At 36.0% G+C, this 18,002-nt stretch overlaps 1 protein-coding gene across 1 annotated transcript in view; it reads left to right on the top strand.

The window, feature by feature from the left end:
• Window positions 1–6,464: 6,464 nt before the first annotated feature.
• LOC150080772 (transcription cofactor vestigial-like protein 4) overlaps window positions 6,465–18,002 on the top strand; it is a 128,694-nt gene continuing 117,156 nt past the window's right edge. The window contains exon 1 of the mRNA XM_090381125.1: window positions 6,465–6,548. Coding sequence (XP_090237251.1) covers window positions 6,482–6,548 — 67 coding nt within the window. The 5' untranslated portion in view covers window positions 6,465–6,481. The remainder of the gene's footprint in view (window positions 6,549–18,002) is intronic.

The following is an 18,002-nucleotide window of genomic DNA, read 5'->3' as shown; positions in this document are numbered from 1 at the left end:
TATAAGATAAGAATGCAGGGGTGATATTGGTACCTTTTGAATAAATGGCAGAATTGGTTGGCAAAATTACTATGATAAGGGAGGATAATACGTGAATTATTATTGGAAATGTGTTTGGGTGGGTTGTTAATATTATTTTGGACTGTGATAATAGTTTGTTTGATTAATTGAATAGGATATTTTCTAGATATGAATTTACTTTTAAGATATTGTAGTTCATTATTAAGGTCGTAATGTGTGGAACTGTATTTTATAGCATTGTAAATTTGATTATAAAGGACTGCTTTTTTTTGTGTTAAGGGGGTGATGCGATTCAAAGTGTATTTGCCCGTGTGAGTATTTTTTCTGAAAATTCTTTTCATAGTTTTGTATCGCTTCTGTATATAGTGAGGTTTAGAAAATTAATTTGTCCATTTTCTTCTAATTCCAGGGTATATTTTAATCTATTATGCATGGAATTAAATTTAATGAAAAGATCATTTATTGTGGATTTGTGCTCTATTAAGAGGATATCGTCAGCGTATCGTATAAATAATTTAATATCTGGGGGGGGGGGTATGGTTGTAATATATGATTTTCTACGGAGGCTAGGTAAATTTCAGATGGAGGGCTGAGATCCCTAATCCCATAGGTAGGCCGTAGGTTTGCTGGTAAATCTGATTAAGAAATCGGAAGTATCTGATATCTAATAGAAAGGTTGTGAGCTCTAGTATTCTATTAATTGAGAGGGAAGTGTGATTGGATAAGGTTTTGTCATCTGTTAAGAAATTACGTAAGGTTTGTAATGTTGACGGCAAATGTACATTAGTGTACAATGAGACTACATCAAAAGATGCTGGATGTCATCATTGGTTATTGTGATAGAATTTATTTTTTCAAAGGTTTGGGAGGTATTGTAGGAAAAAACACTAACACTGTCAAATACTTACACTTTGAATCGCATCACCCCCTTAACACAAAAAAAGCAGTCCTTTATAATCAAATTTACAATGCTATAAAATACAGTTCCACACATTACGACCTTAATAATGAACTACAATATCTTACAAGTAAATTCATATCTAGTAAATATCCTATTCAATTAATCAAACAAACTATTATCACAGTCCAAAATAATATTAACAACCCACCTAAACACATTTCCAGTAATAATTCACATATTATCCTCCCTTACCGTAGTAATTTTGCCAACCAATTCTGCCGTTTATTCAAAGGTACCAATATCACCCCTACATTCTTATCTTATAATAAACTAGGTTCATTATTCAACCCATAAAGATACATAAAATTACCACATTAGTGACATGAATATCATCTACTTAATAAAATGTCAAGATAACTGTAACGCTTGCTACATTGGTAGCACCACCACAAAATACAGTTCTACCAAAACATCAAACACACGTGCGTACTACCACTACAGTAGCTTTAGGACGAGACAGTCCAATACCAAATCAGCAACACATGTTCAATCCCACAACCAACACCCCCTTAGTAGATTCAGTCATTCCTATTATCAAATTAAAATCCAGTTTTAAAATTTTCCAATATGAAGCCCTAGTTATAGAATGGTTTTGCCGCCATTCCACTCTCCAAGTATTAAATTCCAAACTACCCTATAACATAGCACCGGTCTGGAATCTCATGCACCTGAGATTCCCACATGTATCCAGGAGCATCATGGGAACTTAGTCTTCTTAAATACACACGTTCACTCTCATTCTACCATTGCCAACTGAAGACGTGTAAAACGAAAGCCACTTGTTATGGCTATTGGCCTTCAGTTTCCAACCATATAACTTCAATTGTTTAAAATTTGAACATTGACAATCAAGGACGAAGACGTGCGCTTCTACTTCCTTGCACACATTTTAATTGTTTTTAAATCCTAACTTATTCACGCTAACTTAAATTTAAAATTATCATCCATTTTATTCCAACATCAATGCAGATTACAAAAAAGGTGAGTACCATAATAAATTAAATTAAGCTATGCTATTATATTGTATCAGTTATAAATGGTAGTTTAAGAGATCTACAATTTTTTAAAAATCTTATCATTGTTAGGTACCCCAGGAGCTCACATCTGGTGAGTATGGGCTTGGCACGCCTGGGGTCCTGGGCTGGATATCATCATTCTTCTCTCTTTTGGTGATTCCCTCCTACTTCTCTCTCTCTCTCTCTCTCTCTCTCTCTCTCTCTCTCTCTCTCTCTCTCTCTCTCTCTCTCTCTCCCCCAGGGTACTCAAATTTTTTTTGGCTGGTGCAGCATTAGCCTCAGGCTTCCTTGCACCATATGGCTAATAATAGTGAAGATTGTGTAGCACAGAAAATTGTCAAGTTTAGACATTTTTGGCAGAATTCATTATTAAAAAACCTGAAATTTTATAAGTTCTTTGATTTTATGTTTATGAGATTTTATTGTATGTAACGTATTATTCTGACTTATTTTTTCACTTCATTTTACTGTAACAAAATTTCATTACAACTTGCCTATATTTTCAGATCCTAGCTATAACATTTGTTTTACATTGTTCCACTAAATTTCATAATCATGCTGTTTGATTTACTGGATTTATTTTATTGTCTGTGCTAATTTTTATTGCTTATTCATATAATTTATATTAATTTCCTTTTATTTCTCACTGTTTAGCTTCTCTTTGTCTCGATTAGCTGTCACTACTTGCTCTCATACCCAGATTCATACTATCTATTACTATTCTAACTCAGTTGCACACTGTAACATTTTTGCTCTTTACTAACTCGGTTAAATTCTATTATTAATTTTCTCCATTTTAATATTATTTTATTTCAGATTACTGTATATATATATATATATATTACTATTGCCTTGTACACTATGTTAATTGCTACAGTTAATCTAAAATCAGAATTATTACTACTCGCCCCTAGCTTGCCCTTTGTAAGGAAAACTAATTATAAAGCAGTAATATGTGTTCAACAGTTTACAACAGTTTCCCTTGTAAGACTAAAAGAATTTCTATCAACCTTTGCAAATCAAAATTCATTCATCTGTTTTGTTTCATTCATTCATCTATTTCTTTTTTACTTCAAGAATTTACTGTTTGTTTATATTAATAATCCAGTAAACATTACAAGTATCCAGAGCTATATCTGTTTCTATCAAACAATTTGTCAATGTTGTGCTATGGCCACAGATGCCAGTATGCCAAAAAATCTGCAAATAAAGACAGAAACAATTTGTCAATCCAGTAAAGCTGTTCTGTACATACTTTAATGGCATTTTACAGTACTGGGGATTTGTCTTGTGTGTAGAGACACCTTAGTTGTTTCTCTTCTGTGGTTCAGTTGCCTGATGAAAGAAAGAAAGAAAATCAGCTTGCTCTGTGATCCTCTTTCCTTTCCTGATTGATGATGGTTATCTCTCGGCTTTATACTGCTCCTACTAAATGTCTTTAAAACTTTGATGCTTTACTTATTGATCAGACATGTACCACTTCCTTCATTCATTGCATGTTATTAGTTGCTCCTTCCTAGGATATTGCATATACATGCATTTGTTACTGGAAAATCAGCCTGCTATGGGTGCAGCCTGTTGATACTATGAAAGTAGCTGGTTAATCAGTGTCTATTCTTAAGCCATTCTCAATAATCCTTCTCTGTGGTCTCTCTTTCATTATTTGCAACTAGCTAAACTTTGCCATTGTAGTTAAATCAGTTATGCTATTTATTCTCAAATTTGACTTTTGCAAACTTGGGACCTCAATCTAAACTCTGCTCTGCCTTAATCTGAACTGCAATTTTTCCAACTTTTGCAGAATTGCTTCCAAAATCCCTTTTCTTTATTGCCCAACTCATACCCTTTCTCTATCCAGTAAGTGATTCTTTAATTATTACCTGATGATCAATGTGGAAGGCATTATTAGGTTTGCATTCATATATGGCCAATTTTTGTGGTGCTACTATTTCTTCCATCATCTAAACTTATCTCATGTGCTGCTTTCTCTTCTGATGCACAGTCCTGATAATGACCCACTGTTCATGTGGATACCATGGTGTACATTTGCATGTGTACTTTTTTTTTGCATCAGCATAGTATTATGGGTGTAATGGGACAGGCCTTCCAATAATTGTCTTTCTAAATAATGGGTATTTCATTAATTGAACAATTAAAAAAAAATGTAATTTTCTGAAATATAAGAAAAGGAAGGAGTGCGCCTTCCTCTGGTACAATAAATATGTTTATTTTCTAAGAAATGTATATTTACCTCCCATTTAATGAATGGGAATTTTTGACACCTCAGTTTCAATTTACAAACTGAATTTCTATATTACAAATTTTGCACAATCACTTCAGCAATTGCACATGCTGTCCAGTTGCTGAAGCTGATCATTTTATGTTCCAAGTATATCATATTCTTTGAATATGAAATAATTTTTTCAACATTGTTCAACCTATGTTTTACATACATGTACAGTATCATACAATACAATGGTGTTCCTTCTATGGAATCGTATTTGATAATATTACATAGTGTGTAATAATTAGACAGATCAGCATGTGCAGATGCAAATACATACTGTGTCCATTTACTATTATTATTTATATATGATATTAATATTACTATGATATTAATTATTGTAGCAACACTTTCAAAATGATATAAGGAAGGAAGCAAGCTGGTATAGTACCAGCCAAAAGATAAATAAATAAAAAAAAAAGTAGATAAATAAAGTAACCAGTGTCACCTTCCTTATCATTTGCATTTTATTTCAAGTATTTATACAAAAGAAAAATTTTTGGACATTTATTCTATCCTTAATCCTCTCAGTTCATATTTATGTCCCCTTGTATATAAATTTAAGTGCAAAAACTCCTTTGGAATTTAGTTTACTCAGAATTTTTTATTCTCTGGTAGGGTTTCCAAACATTAGCTTACAAAACTAGTCTTTCTTGATAAGAATATCCCCCCCCCCCTTTGAGCCCATAAAGTCTCCTTGCTCTTCTCTACCATATTTAACAATCCACATCTTTCTTAAAATGAAGTCTATAGCCTGTATACAGTCTATAGACTTCTTGAATCTGTATACAGTATTCAAGATGTGGCCAGCCCATTTCTTTATGTAATGGGATAATCACCTCTTTATCTCTACTATATTATTCACCAAATCCTGTGATAATGTGTCAGCTTATTTAAAGACTCATTATGCTTAATCCTTAATTTAATAACATTAAATAGATGTGCTTAGAACAATTTATTTGTCATTTGATGGATATTTAATATTGATTTTAAAGTATTGTCGCATTAGCATTAGTAGAGGCATTTGATGCAAGAAAGCAAGCTTATACAGCCTCAGCCAAAAAAATAAAAAAATAAAAAAAAAAATAAAAAATAACCACTTCCACTTCACCCCTCTGTTCGTTTGAAATACCTGTCCAGCTGAGCCTTAAACTTATTTAGGCTATCAACTTCCACGACAAGGGATGGAAGTCTGTTCCACCAACCAACCACCCGCTGGCTAAAGGCAAATTTCCTCACGTCTATCCTACATCTGTCTTTTCTCACTTTAAATTTATGCCCTCTCAGGTGATTATTCAGAGCAAGAGGAAGAATCCCATCAGCATTGAGCATGCTCAAACCATTCAAGGCTTTATACACCTCTATCAGATCACCTCGCTGGTGCCTAGTCCCCAGACACTGTAATTGGCAAAACTTAAGCCTTTCTTCGTAAGATAAGAAATTTGTCCCATTCACTAATCTTGTTGCCCTTCTCTGTACTCGTTCCAGCATCTCTACATCCTTCTTGAAATGAGGCCTCCAGACCTGTATACAGTACTCAAGGTGTGGCCTGACCATTGCCTTATACAAGGGAATAATCACCTCCTTATCCCTGCTAGAAAAATTCCTATATATCATCGACAATACACCATGCGCTACTCTTGCAGCCCGTCTGCACTGCTCAGAAAACTTCATATCTGCCTGCACAACCATCCCCAGGTCCCTTTCATTCTCTACCACTGTCAGTATAGAACCACAGAGTTGACATGTTGCTCTGGGGTTGCTGTTTCCCATATGTAGTACTTTACATTTGTTAATGTTAAACTTCATTTGCCTCATTTGTATTCTTTTTTTTTTTTTTTTGTTTATGAAGCGAAGGTATGAAATGAATTGTTATGAGGGGCTAAGGGAGCCATTTGATATAAATGCCTCTATACAATATTCAAGATGTGTCTTAGAAATTCTAAAACTTGAATTTCTAAGTTCACAACAGCAGCAAGTAGCTCACTGTGATAGTAGGCTTCAAAGGCTCAAATAAAACATCCACTTTTTTTTTTTCACATATCAAGGAAAAAAATCATTGGGGAAAGTTATGAAACATGAATGAATTGTGATTTGAAATTTCTGTGGGTATCTTCTTACTGTAATTAATGTCTTTAAACACTACAACTTCTGAGTGATTTCTCATTTTAATTGCAGGGACATTACTCATTAATAGTTATGGAACCATCAGAAACTCCTTTGGATGTTCTGTCTCATGCTGCGATCTTAGTTGAAGGAAACTCAAGTAAGCTAGTTTTTATATTAGTACAGCCTCAATATAATGCAAGTCTCAGGTGACAACTTTAATATTCATGTTATAAGTGAAAAGTGTTATAGCTGAAAAAGATTTTACCTTTTTTTTTTTTTTTTATAAACATAAATACATTATATTTAATAAATATAAAGTATACAGACTAAAAGATATAAAATATTAATGGTTATATAATTTCCTTTGCATTCTATTAATACACAATGTTGTTATGGGCTTATATATTATGCATTCGTTCTGAAATAGTCATGTAATTTAGTTTGCCAGAACTGATGCCAGCATTTTTTCAGTGCATAATTCTTAATAATGGTCACATGCAATAAATGAAGATGTTCACTATCACTCCGACGTTCTAAATATGCCATCACCTCAATGTTTGCAAGCACTTTGTTAATTTCTGGTGCATTTTCCTTACACAAGTCATCCATATTAATTTCCGTCACTCACCATGTCACTGGCCTTCTGTTTGATTGCCTTCACACTGTTCACAGAGGCTGCAATTTCTTCCTTGCTCAGGTAATGCATAACTAGAGTTTCTGCATTTACCTCAATCCAAGCAACCAGGTGATATACTGCCACCAAGTATGTTTCAAGCAGCCTTTGATTCTTGTTATGAAAATGTTGCCAATTCAAGGTTATTATTAGTAACTTTGTCTTCTACAATAAATTTTTTCCAGCAGTTTTCATTTGCTGTTGAGCTTGCTTTCTTCCATGCTAATCCAATATTGTTGCAACGTCTTTGTGTTAAATGTTTTCAGAAATTCTAGAACTTGAATTTATAAGTTCACAACAGCAGCAAGTATCTCACTATAATAGTAGGCTTGAAAGGCTTGAATAATGCATTGATCCATGGGCTGAATTAGTGCACTTGTGTTCTTTGGCAGAAATGAGACTTTGATCTTGCCATCTTTCAATTTCATGACATCAGCCAAAGGAAAAGTTGATCAGTGATCCAACAGTAACAGAGCCTTTTCTTCAAGTTTTTCGAAAGCAAGCAGTGTCTCACTGATGGTACAAACTCACTTTCAAACCATGAGGCAAAAATATTACTCTTCATCCATGTGTTGGAGCTATTCTTATAAATCACAGTAGAGATTGCATGTTGACATGTTTAAAACTCGAGGGACTTCAATTTTTACTGATACATAGTGGCTTTAGTTTGTGATTTCCAACCTTGTTAATGCAGCGTAATTCTCCCTTTGTTTGGTGCCTCTTTTATATTCAATGACTTGTTAGAAGGAAGTTTATAGTGTAGTGTTGTTTCTTCACAGTTGAACAACTTTTCATCTGTGAATTTGCCATCTTGAATCACATGCAGAAAATGCTTCTGCTGCTGCAGTGTCGCCTACAAGACTAACCCGGGATATACCACGATACGCCTATCTCCAAAGCCATCTTCAGAAGTTTTAAACATGTCTGCTTTCAGAATTACCCCATTTATTGATATCTTTGACTACCCTTCTGTAGGAACTATTTGTATAAGCATTGGTCCACATCACTGTTTTCACAAAGTTTAGTTTTCTTTCTTTGGAGGCCTACTTCATCTTGTACGGAGTCTGAAAATGAATGTAATTTTTCTTCCAGTTTCATCCAACCATGGATTGTTCCTTCTGGAATTCCACACTTGCAAAATATCTTGCATTTTGTTTTGCCACTCTTAACTCTTTCTTCGACTGTATAATTTTTTTCTTTTGGTGGCTATTACTTCAGTCCTACTGATTTACTAATTAATTTTGCCATGTATTTATTTCTGATGCCGTAGAAGTGACTTTTTTGAGAAAACTACATCAAAACCAAACTGTCCGGCTTACCATAGTCATAGTGCTGAAGTGAAGTCGTGGTTTCTCCATAAATCACTTTTCACTTCATGTATGTTTTTGTTTATTTTAGTCCTTAGCAGTTTGTGCTATCCTGAGTATAACTTCTGGTCAAAAAAATGATGTTATATGCTGCCGTTTACAAAAATTTATTTGTAACTAATGTAATGCACTTAAGTATAACTTCTAGTCAAAAAAAGATGTTATATGCTGTTGTTTACAAAAATTTACTTTGTAACTAATGTAACGCACTTAACAAACAGTAGCTGTAGTCTTCTCCAGAGGTATCTGTTTGTAATTAGTGTTCCAATGATATACTCTTTTATTGCATCTCTAGCTGATGGGAGAAACTGGGTGACTACAGTAATTAGTATTTGACGAGTCCTGTTGTTTATAAAAATGACTCCGCAACTGAATGTTGAATATATTGAAGCAAATATACAGCCAATTTTTAGCTAATTTCCCCTCTTCAGTTTCCATTATGAAGTTACTAGTTCTTTGAACATAATACTTTATTCAGTAATTCATTTTGGGGGGACATAATAATACCTGTGGTATATCTAAAACCCTGGTATGAAGAGGCACATATTGAGGTTGCTGTAATATTAAACTATTATTTACTGACGTTAATTATAGTCCAATGAGTGCTGTGTCTTACTAATCTAATACTAAAAGAAGCTCTTGCTATTTTTAATGTTAGACTATTATTTACTCAAGTAAATTTCTTGCAAGGGTCTCATGCTGTGAGAGCTATAGAATACTGTTATTACAGGTAGGACAAATGCCTGAGTTTGTATATGCTATGAGCAAACTCTGTTTATGGTAATTCTTGAATAATCTGTATGATAAATATTTACTGACCATATTTTATTATATGTAGTTAAAATCAAAATACCACTAAAAATATGCAATAAAGTGTTTAAAATATTACATTAAAAATTTTAAAAAATCTGAAAACACAGGAGCTTTCATTATCCGTGTGATGGTTTTATCTACTGTATCTACATTAGGACAGTGAGTATACAAGAAGCTGACCTGATGTATACATCAGGAAACATGAAGAATTAGTAGTTAGTATGCACTACCTAGTAACTGGTAATGATTTAAATATTGTAGGAAAGCAGTGCTGTAATATATATATTTTTTTACTTTTGTACTAATGGTTGAAATCATCAGTGGCTCTACTGTTTTTTTAGTAGTGTAAGTTATTTTAAATGTTCAAGTTTTTGATGTGAAAACATCTATAGTGGCACTAACAATTGAATGTAACAGAAATGCAAATGTGGTCAAATATTTGTATTGTTGCAATCATACTTTATAATTATGCTGATGTAGTCTTGATGTCACAATCATACTATTCTACAAATGAATTTTGCTAACCTCTTCCAAGCCAAGGATGTTTTCATATAAAACATCCTTTTGGCTTTTCTGTTTTAAACCCAAGTTTTGTGAGTTTAGGTATTGCCTCCACCTTTTTTAAATCCTCTTTATTTGCTACTTCCAGTAGCACCCCATTTTATTTCACTTTTCTCATACTGTTAATTTTTATGTCCTTTAAGTAGGGCTTTAGTTGTGTCATCACTGTTTCTCTGACAGCCTCACTGGATCTGTTGGCTGAGTCAGACATTGCTTTTAGTATGACAATGTTTGTTTCTTTGTTTCTGGATGTTTGCTTTGTCTTGTTAACCTCCTTCAGCTGTGTAGCCATTATTTTATTTGCCCTTGCTACTTGGGCATAACTTAATGTGTTGATCTCTTTATAATTATTTTCTTCTTCTGTCACAGTTTCCACTTTGGTTTTTAAAACTGTTTTCTATGTGCAACTCTGACTCTCTGCTCCAAGACTGTCCAGCAGTTGACTATCTGTAGTCTTGTTGCAGACGTTATTCTATTTGTTTGCTTGTGAAGAAAGTCTTCTAGGTAAAGTTTTAACTCTTGAATTTGTTTGATTGGGGTCTTGAATCCTTATTTCCTCTTCTGTTTTGTTCTCTGTATTTTCATTGCTATCTTTTTCTTTGTACTCTTTATTTTCTGTTTGATTTCTCCCATTTTTTCCCGTTTCATACCAAGGAGGCATGAAATTATTTATTCCGTTATTTATTTGCTCATTATTGTTGGGGGTTCTTTCCCTTAAAACTCTGATATCTGAGCCTGGGATATCCTCTATATTTAAGTCAGGGTTGTCTCCTGGTTTCTGCATTTTTTTTGTCCATATTTAGAGGTCCCTTTCAGTCGTTCTATCCATATTATATTGTTTCTTCCATTGGGAGAAATAATTTGATGTGTCTGTTCAAAATTAGACCTGTTATAAGCCAAGTAATGGGATTTCCCAGTTTTGCAGGAAAATCGCCTTGAACAATGGAAACTATCTAAAAACTAAAAATATCTTAAATCTATTACTAGATCTAAGTTTCCCATTAAAAATAACCTCGATATTAGCATTAGCAAAGGCACATAATGCAATAAAGCAAGGTTATATAGCATCAGCCAAAAAAAAAAAAAAAAACCCCCTTATTTCACCCATCCACTTGCTCCAAATGTTTGTCAAGTTCTGCCTTGAATCTATTTAAGCTATCAACTTCTACAATGACAGATGGAAGTTTGTTCCATAAATCAACCACCCGATGGCTAAAGGCAAACTTCCGCGCATCAATCCTATAACCTTCTTTCCTCAATTTGAATTTATACCCTCTCAGGCGATTATTCTGAGCAAGAGGGAGAATCCCATTGGCATTGAGCATGCTCAAACCATTCAAGGCTTTATACACCTCTATCAGATCACCTCGTTGGTGTCTAGTTTCCAGACACTGTAATTTGCAAAACTTAAGTCTTTCTTCGTAAGAGCAACCCTTTGTTCCATTCACTAATCTTGTTGCCCTTCTCTGTGCTCATTCCACATCCTTCTTGAAATGAGGTCTCCAGACCTGTATACAGTACTCAAGGTGTGGCCTGACCATTGCCTTATACAAGGGAATAATCACCTCCTTATCCCTGCTAGAAAAATTCCTGTATATTATTGACAAGACACCATGAGCTACTCTTGCAGACCATCTGCTCTTCTCAGAAAACTTCATATCTGCCTGCACAATTACTCCCAGGTCCTTTTTATTCTCTACCACTGTCAGTGTGGTATCGCATAGTTGATACATTACTCTGGGATTACTGCTTCCGATATGTAGTACTTTACATTTGTCAATGTTAAACTTCATTTGCCACCTCTCAGCCCATCTGCTAAACTTTTCTAGATCCTGTTGCAGCAGTGTACTGTCATTAGTGTCATTTAAAACCCTGCCAACCTTCGTATCATCTGCAAACTTGGACAGTAAGCCTGATATACCATCATCAATATCATTTATAAATACAGAAAACAACAATGGACCCAACACTGAACCCTGAGGGACTCCACTAATAACATTAGTCCATGAAGAGCAGTGTCCATTGATTACCACTCTCTGTCTTCTCCCACTAAATCATCCGTTTATCCATAGCAGAAATTTGCCTCCAATGGCACACTACTCCAATTTGTACAGCAATCTTCCATGTGCAACAGTATCAAAGGCTTTTCTAAGATCCAAATATATGATGTCAAAGTTATTCTTTGCATCCAGTTCCTTTGTGACTACATCATAGTATCCAATCAAATCAACGGGGATCTCCCGTTGATCCTCCTTTGTGGATTGGGGTCACATTTGCACATCTCCAGTCCATGGGTACCTCCCATGAGCCCAGGGAAGCTAAGGGTTTGCTTACTTCCATTGCCGCCTCCTTTAATATAACTGGATAGATTCCATCCACCCCAGGTGCCTTTCTTGTGTTTATCTTCAACAATTTCTCCTCCACTTTACTCTCAGTTATTACAAGATTATCTAGCTTACTGCCAGAGTTGAATACACCTCTGGCATTCCTCCACTCCCTGAATAACTCCTTGTGTGAATGTCGATGCAAACTATTCATTTAGTTTGTTAGCTACCTGAGCAGGATCATCAACAGTTGAACCATTGATATCAAGTGGACCAATCTGATTCATCCCCTTCCTTCTAGAGTTTACATAAGTAAAGAACTCTTTGCTGTTTTTCTTTGCATCCTTTGCCAAAGATTTCTCATAATCTGCCTTCGCCTGCCTAACCTCCTTTGTAACTTGGTTACAGACCAGCTTATATCTATCATAGGCCTCTGTGTCACATGTTAATTTATATGTATCCCATGCATTTTTCTTCTCTGTCACATGTGTAATTAGTTCATCTGATCCATTTAGGCCTAAATCTAAGTCTCCCATTAAAAATAACCTTGATATAACTTGTTTTTTGTCTAATTTAGTTAAGAATTTTGGGTCAGAGAAGGGCAATGAGATTAGTGAGTGGAACATAGGGTTGCCGTTACCAAGATAGGCAAATATCAATTCTTGGTTCTGCAAATTGCATCATCTGGAAACTTGGCACTGCTAGGTGATCTGATTGAAGTGTATAAAGCCTTGAATGGTTTGAACAAGCTCAATGCTGATGGAATTCTTCCTGTTGTTCAGATTCCACACATGAGGGGGCATAAATTCAAATTGAGGAAAGGGTTGTAGAACAGATGTGCAGAAATTTGTCTTTAGCCAGCGGGTGGTTGATTGCTAGATTTAGATAAATTAATTATAATAGCTTCCAAACCAGCAAGATAGGGCAGATGGTGCCCCAGCAACCTATAAAGTCGGCTATGAACTGACTTGCGATCATTCTCGTGCTGACTGCCACCCACAGTGATACTCGGAGATTGTAGATAAATACTACTGTACTTTATACTGATTGACATCCATTGAGCTTTGGGTCTCGATCCCAGTTTGCTAAAGTAAATTTATTAATTTATTAATTTTCATTCCTATTATAATTAGGCTACAAAACTAAAAATGAGTAATGATTTATAGTAAAACTGTCATTGGGACTACAGAAACAGGTATGCATGAGACCTTCATTTCATTTGGCTATCTGTCTGCTCAAAGCCCCTGATGAAGTAGCGAAGAGGTAGCCAAGTGGATGAATGTAATTTTACCATTTCCTCTAACCTTTTATATTCCTTTTTTATAATCCTTTAGCTTTATCTTATATTTATTTTCAACGTAGTTATTTCCAAAAAAAAAAAAAAGCAAACAGGCTGCTGCTAGCACACCCAATTGCTAGGCAGCACCGTTAAGACTTAATGCCTGAAATGCCTTTCATCCAAAATATAAATTACACAACAAACATAAATCCACAAATCCCTAATTCAGTCAATATGGGTATAATTTTAAATTGATAATATTACAATAGCATTAATGCCACATCTACTATACCAACCTGAAAATTAAAAGTTTATTCCTTTATAGTGCATAAAATTAGCAATTGAGCACGCACGCACGCACGCACGCACGCACGCACACACACACACACACACACACACACACACACACACACACACACACACACACACACACACACACACACACAAATTAGCAATTGAGCACGCATGTGCGATATTCTATGTATTGTAAAATTTTAAAAGGGTAATATGCCTTTGTACCGTATATAGATATGTAATATCATATCTATATACGGTACACAGGGCAAGCATATTTTCTTTCATTGTTTTCTACACCAGCATGTTCGGGAGGCAACTAGAGGGATATTACACTTTCAAGTGGCAGGAAACCTGATGTAATCGGGTATTTGAAAACATACATAGCAAGAAATGGAAAAATAGATGATGTCATATGGGCTGAATGTTTATTCAGAAATACATTCCAGAATATAGAAATAGCAAAAAATGGTTGTGTAAAAATAAAAACATCATGCTTTGTTAGTGAAATTGCATGGATACGGAAAGAAGGGGTAGTAATGGCTCTGAAAATGGGCCATTTTTGATTTCTGCAGATGGCAGCAGTCGGTGATTCCAAGACTCTCCAGTTCTGATGACATTTTGTAATAATAGCAAAAAAAGAAAAGAAAAAAAGTCAAATCGAAAGCACTCTAAGCATCAACATTGAAAGGTGACATCACTAGGTACAACATTGGATAGCTTCTAAACAACCTGAATACATGCAGGATTCATTCTAAACTTCACATTATCAGCACTTCGTGTTGATAATGTGCCTGTTATGGTAGACCTAAAAACTGGAGTAACATAATCAATAAAAGAGAAGATTGGGCACTAGATGGTAATCCTTGTCATGCTGTTAATGCATGTGCTGAAAAGGAAGCTGCATGCCTTCCTGTAAAAGTGCATCAGTACTTAGTACATAATGTTATCTACAATGAAGTGCTAAAAAGGAAAGATAAAATTGAACAATTTTAACTGATGCATGGCACTGAAGTAAAAAAAGATTTTGAAGCTGTTATGTATACATTTGCTTTCTTTCATTAAACGTGGAACTAGACCTAGGCTGGTAGAACAGTGGCAACCTTTGGCAAATTTGTTTAAAGAAAAGGTTAAAAGTAGTGTTAAAAGCAATATGAGTACTTTTCAGAGTTACCACATAGAAAAGTACAAAGAAGTGATTACTTGTGAGGGCCACTGATTCATCTTCAAACACAGATCATGATTCAAAAGTTTTGAAAGATTAACTCAAGGAAGAGAATTCCTGAATTTCAAACTTCTGGTAAAAGCAATCCTAAACGGGCCAAGAGAGCTGATAATTCTAGGCACGTTATCCTAACTCGTGCAGAAACTCTGTTCATGTTTCAGCCTACTAGTTTGAATAAAGAAATTCGCTTGTTTCTTTTAAATGTTGTACCAACGTTTGAAATTCTGAACATAGCTCTGCAATCTAATATACATCACATCCTTATAGTGAGGTTATTAGTCTTTAATTAATGCAAGCTATCTACCTCCACAACAACAGATGGAAGTTTGTTCCAACAATCATCCACCCGCAGGCAGAAGGCAAACTTCCGCACATCTATCCTGCAACCAGTGCTGTGGCTCAGGGGAGAACTGAGGGGAGCAGTTGCCCTCTGAATCACAGCCTTTTAAGATGCACTGTTTGCTTGATGTTTGCGGAACAATCGGGTACTCGACATGATACTGCCATGGGGGATGTCTTTGTGTGTGCACGATGCAAGGAGAGCAAGGAAATTAGGCGACAACTCAGCGTTGTTATGGGCCTATATGAGACCTTGAAGGACAGGGTGGATGCCCTCGAAGGAAATAAATTGAGGGGCCCATCAAGCTCTCAGCTGCCCACATCAACGCCAGAGCTTGCACTTGGTCATCTTGCAACACAGAGGCAGCCCCCAAGGCAGAATGCGCTGGTCCCACAGGAACTAGTAGTTGTTGGTGACTCTGTTGTCAGGGAAACAGGGAACATGCTTTGTAAAAAGGGTAGGTGGAACAGGACCAGGGTATTCTGCCAGGGTCAAAGGTTCATGACGTTGTACAGCGGATATTATCTTTTAAGGGCACAAAAGGTGATATAGTTGTACACGTTGGCACTAATGACATTAAGAGTAGGAGACCAGCGGAATTACTTAACAAGTACAGGTCACTGTTGAAAAAAAAGCCGTGAAGTAGGGTTGAATTTGAAAGTGTCTGCAATTCTGCCCAGACACGATAGGAGGGAGTATATGATGAGAGCCTTGTCGATCAAATCGGCCCTGGAAAGATTGTGCGAGGCTCAAGGGGTAGAATTTTTTTCAGCCTGGACTGTACTTGTTAACAGGAGAGATTGCTTCTACAGGGATGGGATACACTTAAATAGAAAGGGTGCAAGAATGTTTGCTGATGCTATCGAGGCAGTGTTAGGTGGGTCGGAAAACTGCTAGCTTGGGGGGAGACCAAGACTAATAGATTAACAGTAGCCACTGGCAGAAGTGAAAGAGATTTTTGCACTGCTTCTATTGGAATGAGCAGAAGCTTGAAAAACAAGATTCAGGATATTTCAGAGAATGCTGGAAGTCATTGCGGTTCAAGTAAACACATGGGTTGTGTTAGGATAGCTAAGAATAGAAACAGGTGCATGTATACTTGCATGTACACCAATGCTAGGAGTTTAGTAAATAAATTTGATGAATTTGAGGTATTGCTCAAAACATCAAAGGCAGATATTGTTGGGATATCAGAGACGTGGTGTCACACAGATATAAGGAATGCAGAACTGGAATTTGGGGAGTACAACGTCTACAGAAAGGATAGACAGGATAGGAAGGGAGGAGGGGTTATGCTATTAGTTAAGAAACACATAAAATCCAAGGAAGTGAAGCCAGTCGACATCAATGGACAGGGCAGTGTCGAGTCAGTTTGGTGTGACATAAGCATAGGTAAATCAAGATTGAGAGTAGGAGTGTGTTATAGGCTTAATGACTCTGATGAGTATAATAAGATACTGTACAGGGAAATAGAATGGGCCAGTAAATCAAAGAGTCTTATAATGGAGGATTTTAATTTCCCAGCTATTGACTGGAATTTGTGGGTTGGTCACTCACACACTAGCAAGGCTTTTGTGGATTTATTGGATGATTGTTTTCTACATCAGCATGTTCGGGAGGCAACTAGAGGGAGTAATACTCTTGATCTGATTATCAGTAGTGATTCTTCATGCATTAAGAATCTGTAGATAAAGGAACCACTAGGTGGCAGTGATCACAGTGTGCTGAAGTGGGATTTACTAAAGGAGGTAACTACCATCAGAGGTAAAGGGAAGGGTTTTTGCTTTCGTAAAGGCAACTATGATGGTCTGAGACAGTATTTAAATTCTATACAGTGGGACCAACTGATGATGTTACCAACAGCAAATTCAAAATGGGAAGCATTCGAGGAACTAATCTTGGAAGCTACCAGGCTTTACATACCAACCAATAAATATTGTTCAAGGTTCAGGCCTAAATGGTTGTCAGATGAACTAATGAGACATATGGCAGAGAAGAAAAATGCATGGAATACATACAAATTAATGGGTGACATGGAAGCCTATGATAGATATAAGTTGGTCTGTAACTAAGTCACAAAGGAGATTAGGCAGGCAAAGGCAGATTATGAGAAATCCTTGGCAAAGGATGCAAAGAAAAACAGAAAGAGTTCTTTACCTATTTAAACTCAAGAAGGAAAGGGATGAATCAGATTGGTCCACTGGATCTTGATGGTTCAACAGTTGAGGATCCTGCTCAAGTGGCTAACAATCTAAACAAGTATTTTGCATCTACATTCATGCATGAGGAGTTATTCAGGAAGGGGAATGTCGTAGGTGAAGTAAACATTGGCAGTGAGCTAGATGATTTTCGAATAACTGAGAGGAAAGTGGAGGAGAAATTGTTGAGGATAAACATAAAAAAGGCACCCGGGGTGGATGGGATCTATCCAGTTATATTAAAGGAGGCAGCAAAGGAAGTAAGCAAACCCCTAGCCATAATTATGAGAGCTTCTTTGGACTCAGGGGAGGTACCCATAGACTGGAGATGTGCAAATGTAACCCCAATTCACAAAGAAGGATCAAAGGCTGACACAAGTAATTATAGACCTGTTAGTTTAACTTCTGTTCCAGGAAAATTAATGGAGGCACTGGTTAAAGAAGCACTGCAGGATCATATAGACAAGAATTCAGTTATAGCTCAGACACAGCATGGTTTTGTTAAGGGCAGGTCTTGTCTGACCAATTTGATTGGAT

This window comes from Mastigoproctus giganteus, chromosome 9, assembly GCF_048544385.1.
Source record: "Mastigoproctus giganteus isolate SK-2022 chromosome 9, ASM4854438v1, whole genome shotgun sequence".
In the NCBI taxonomy this organism is placed as follows: domain Eukaryota; kingdom Metazoa; phylum Arthropoda; class Arachnida; order Uropygi; family Thelyphonidae; genus Mastigoproctus; species Mastigoproctus giganteus.
This window is presented reverse-complemented; position numbering and strand designations above follow the sequence as displayed.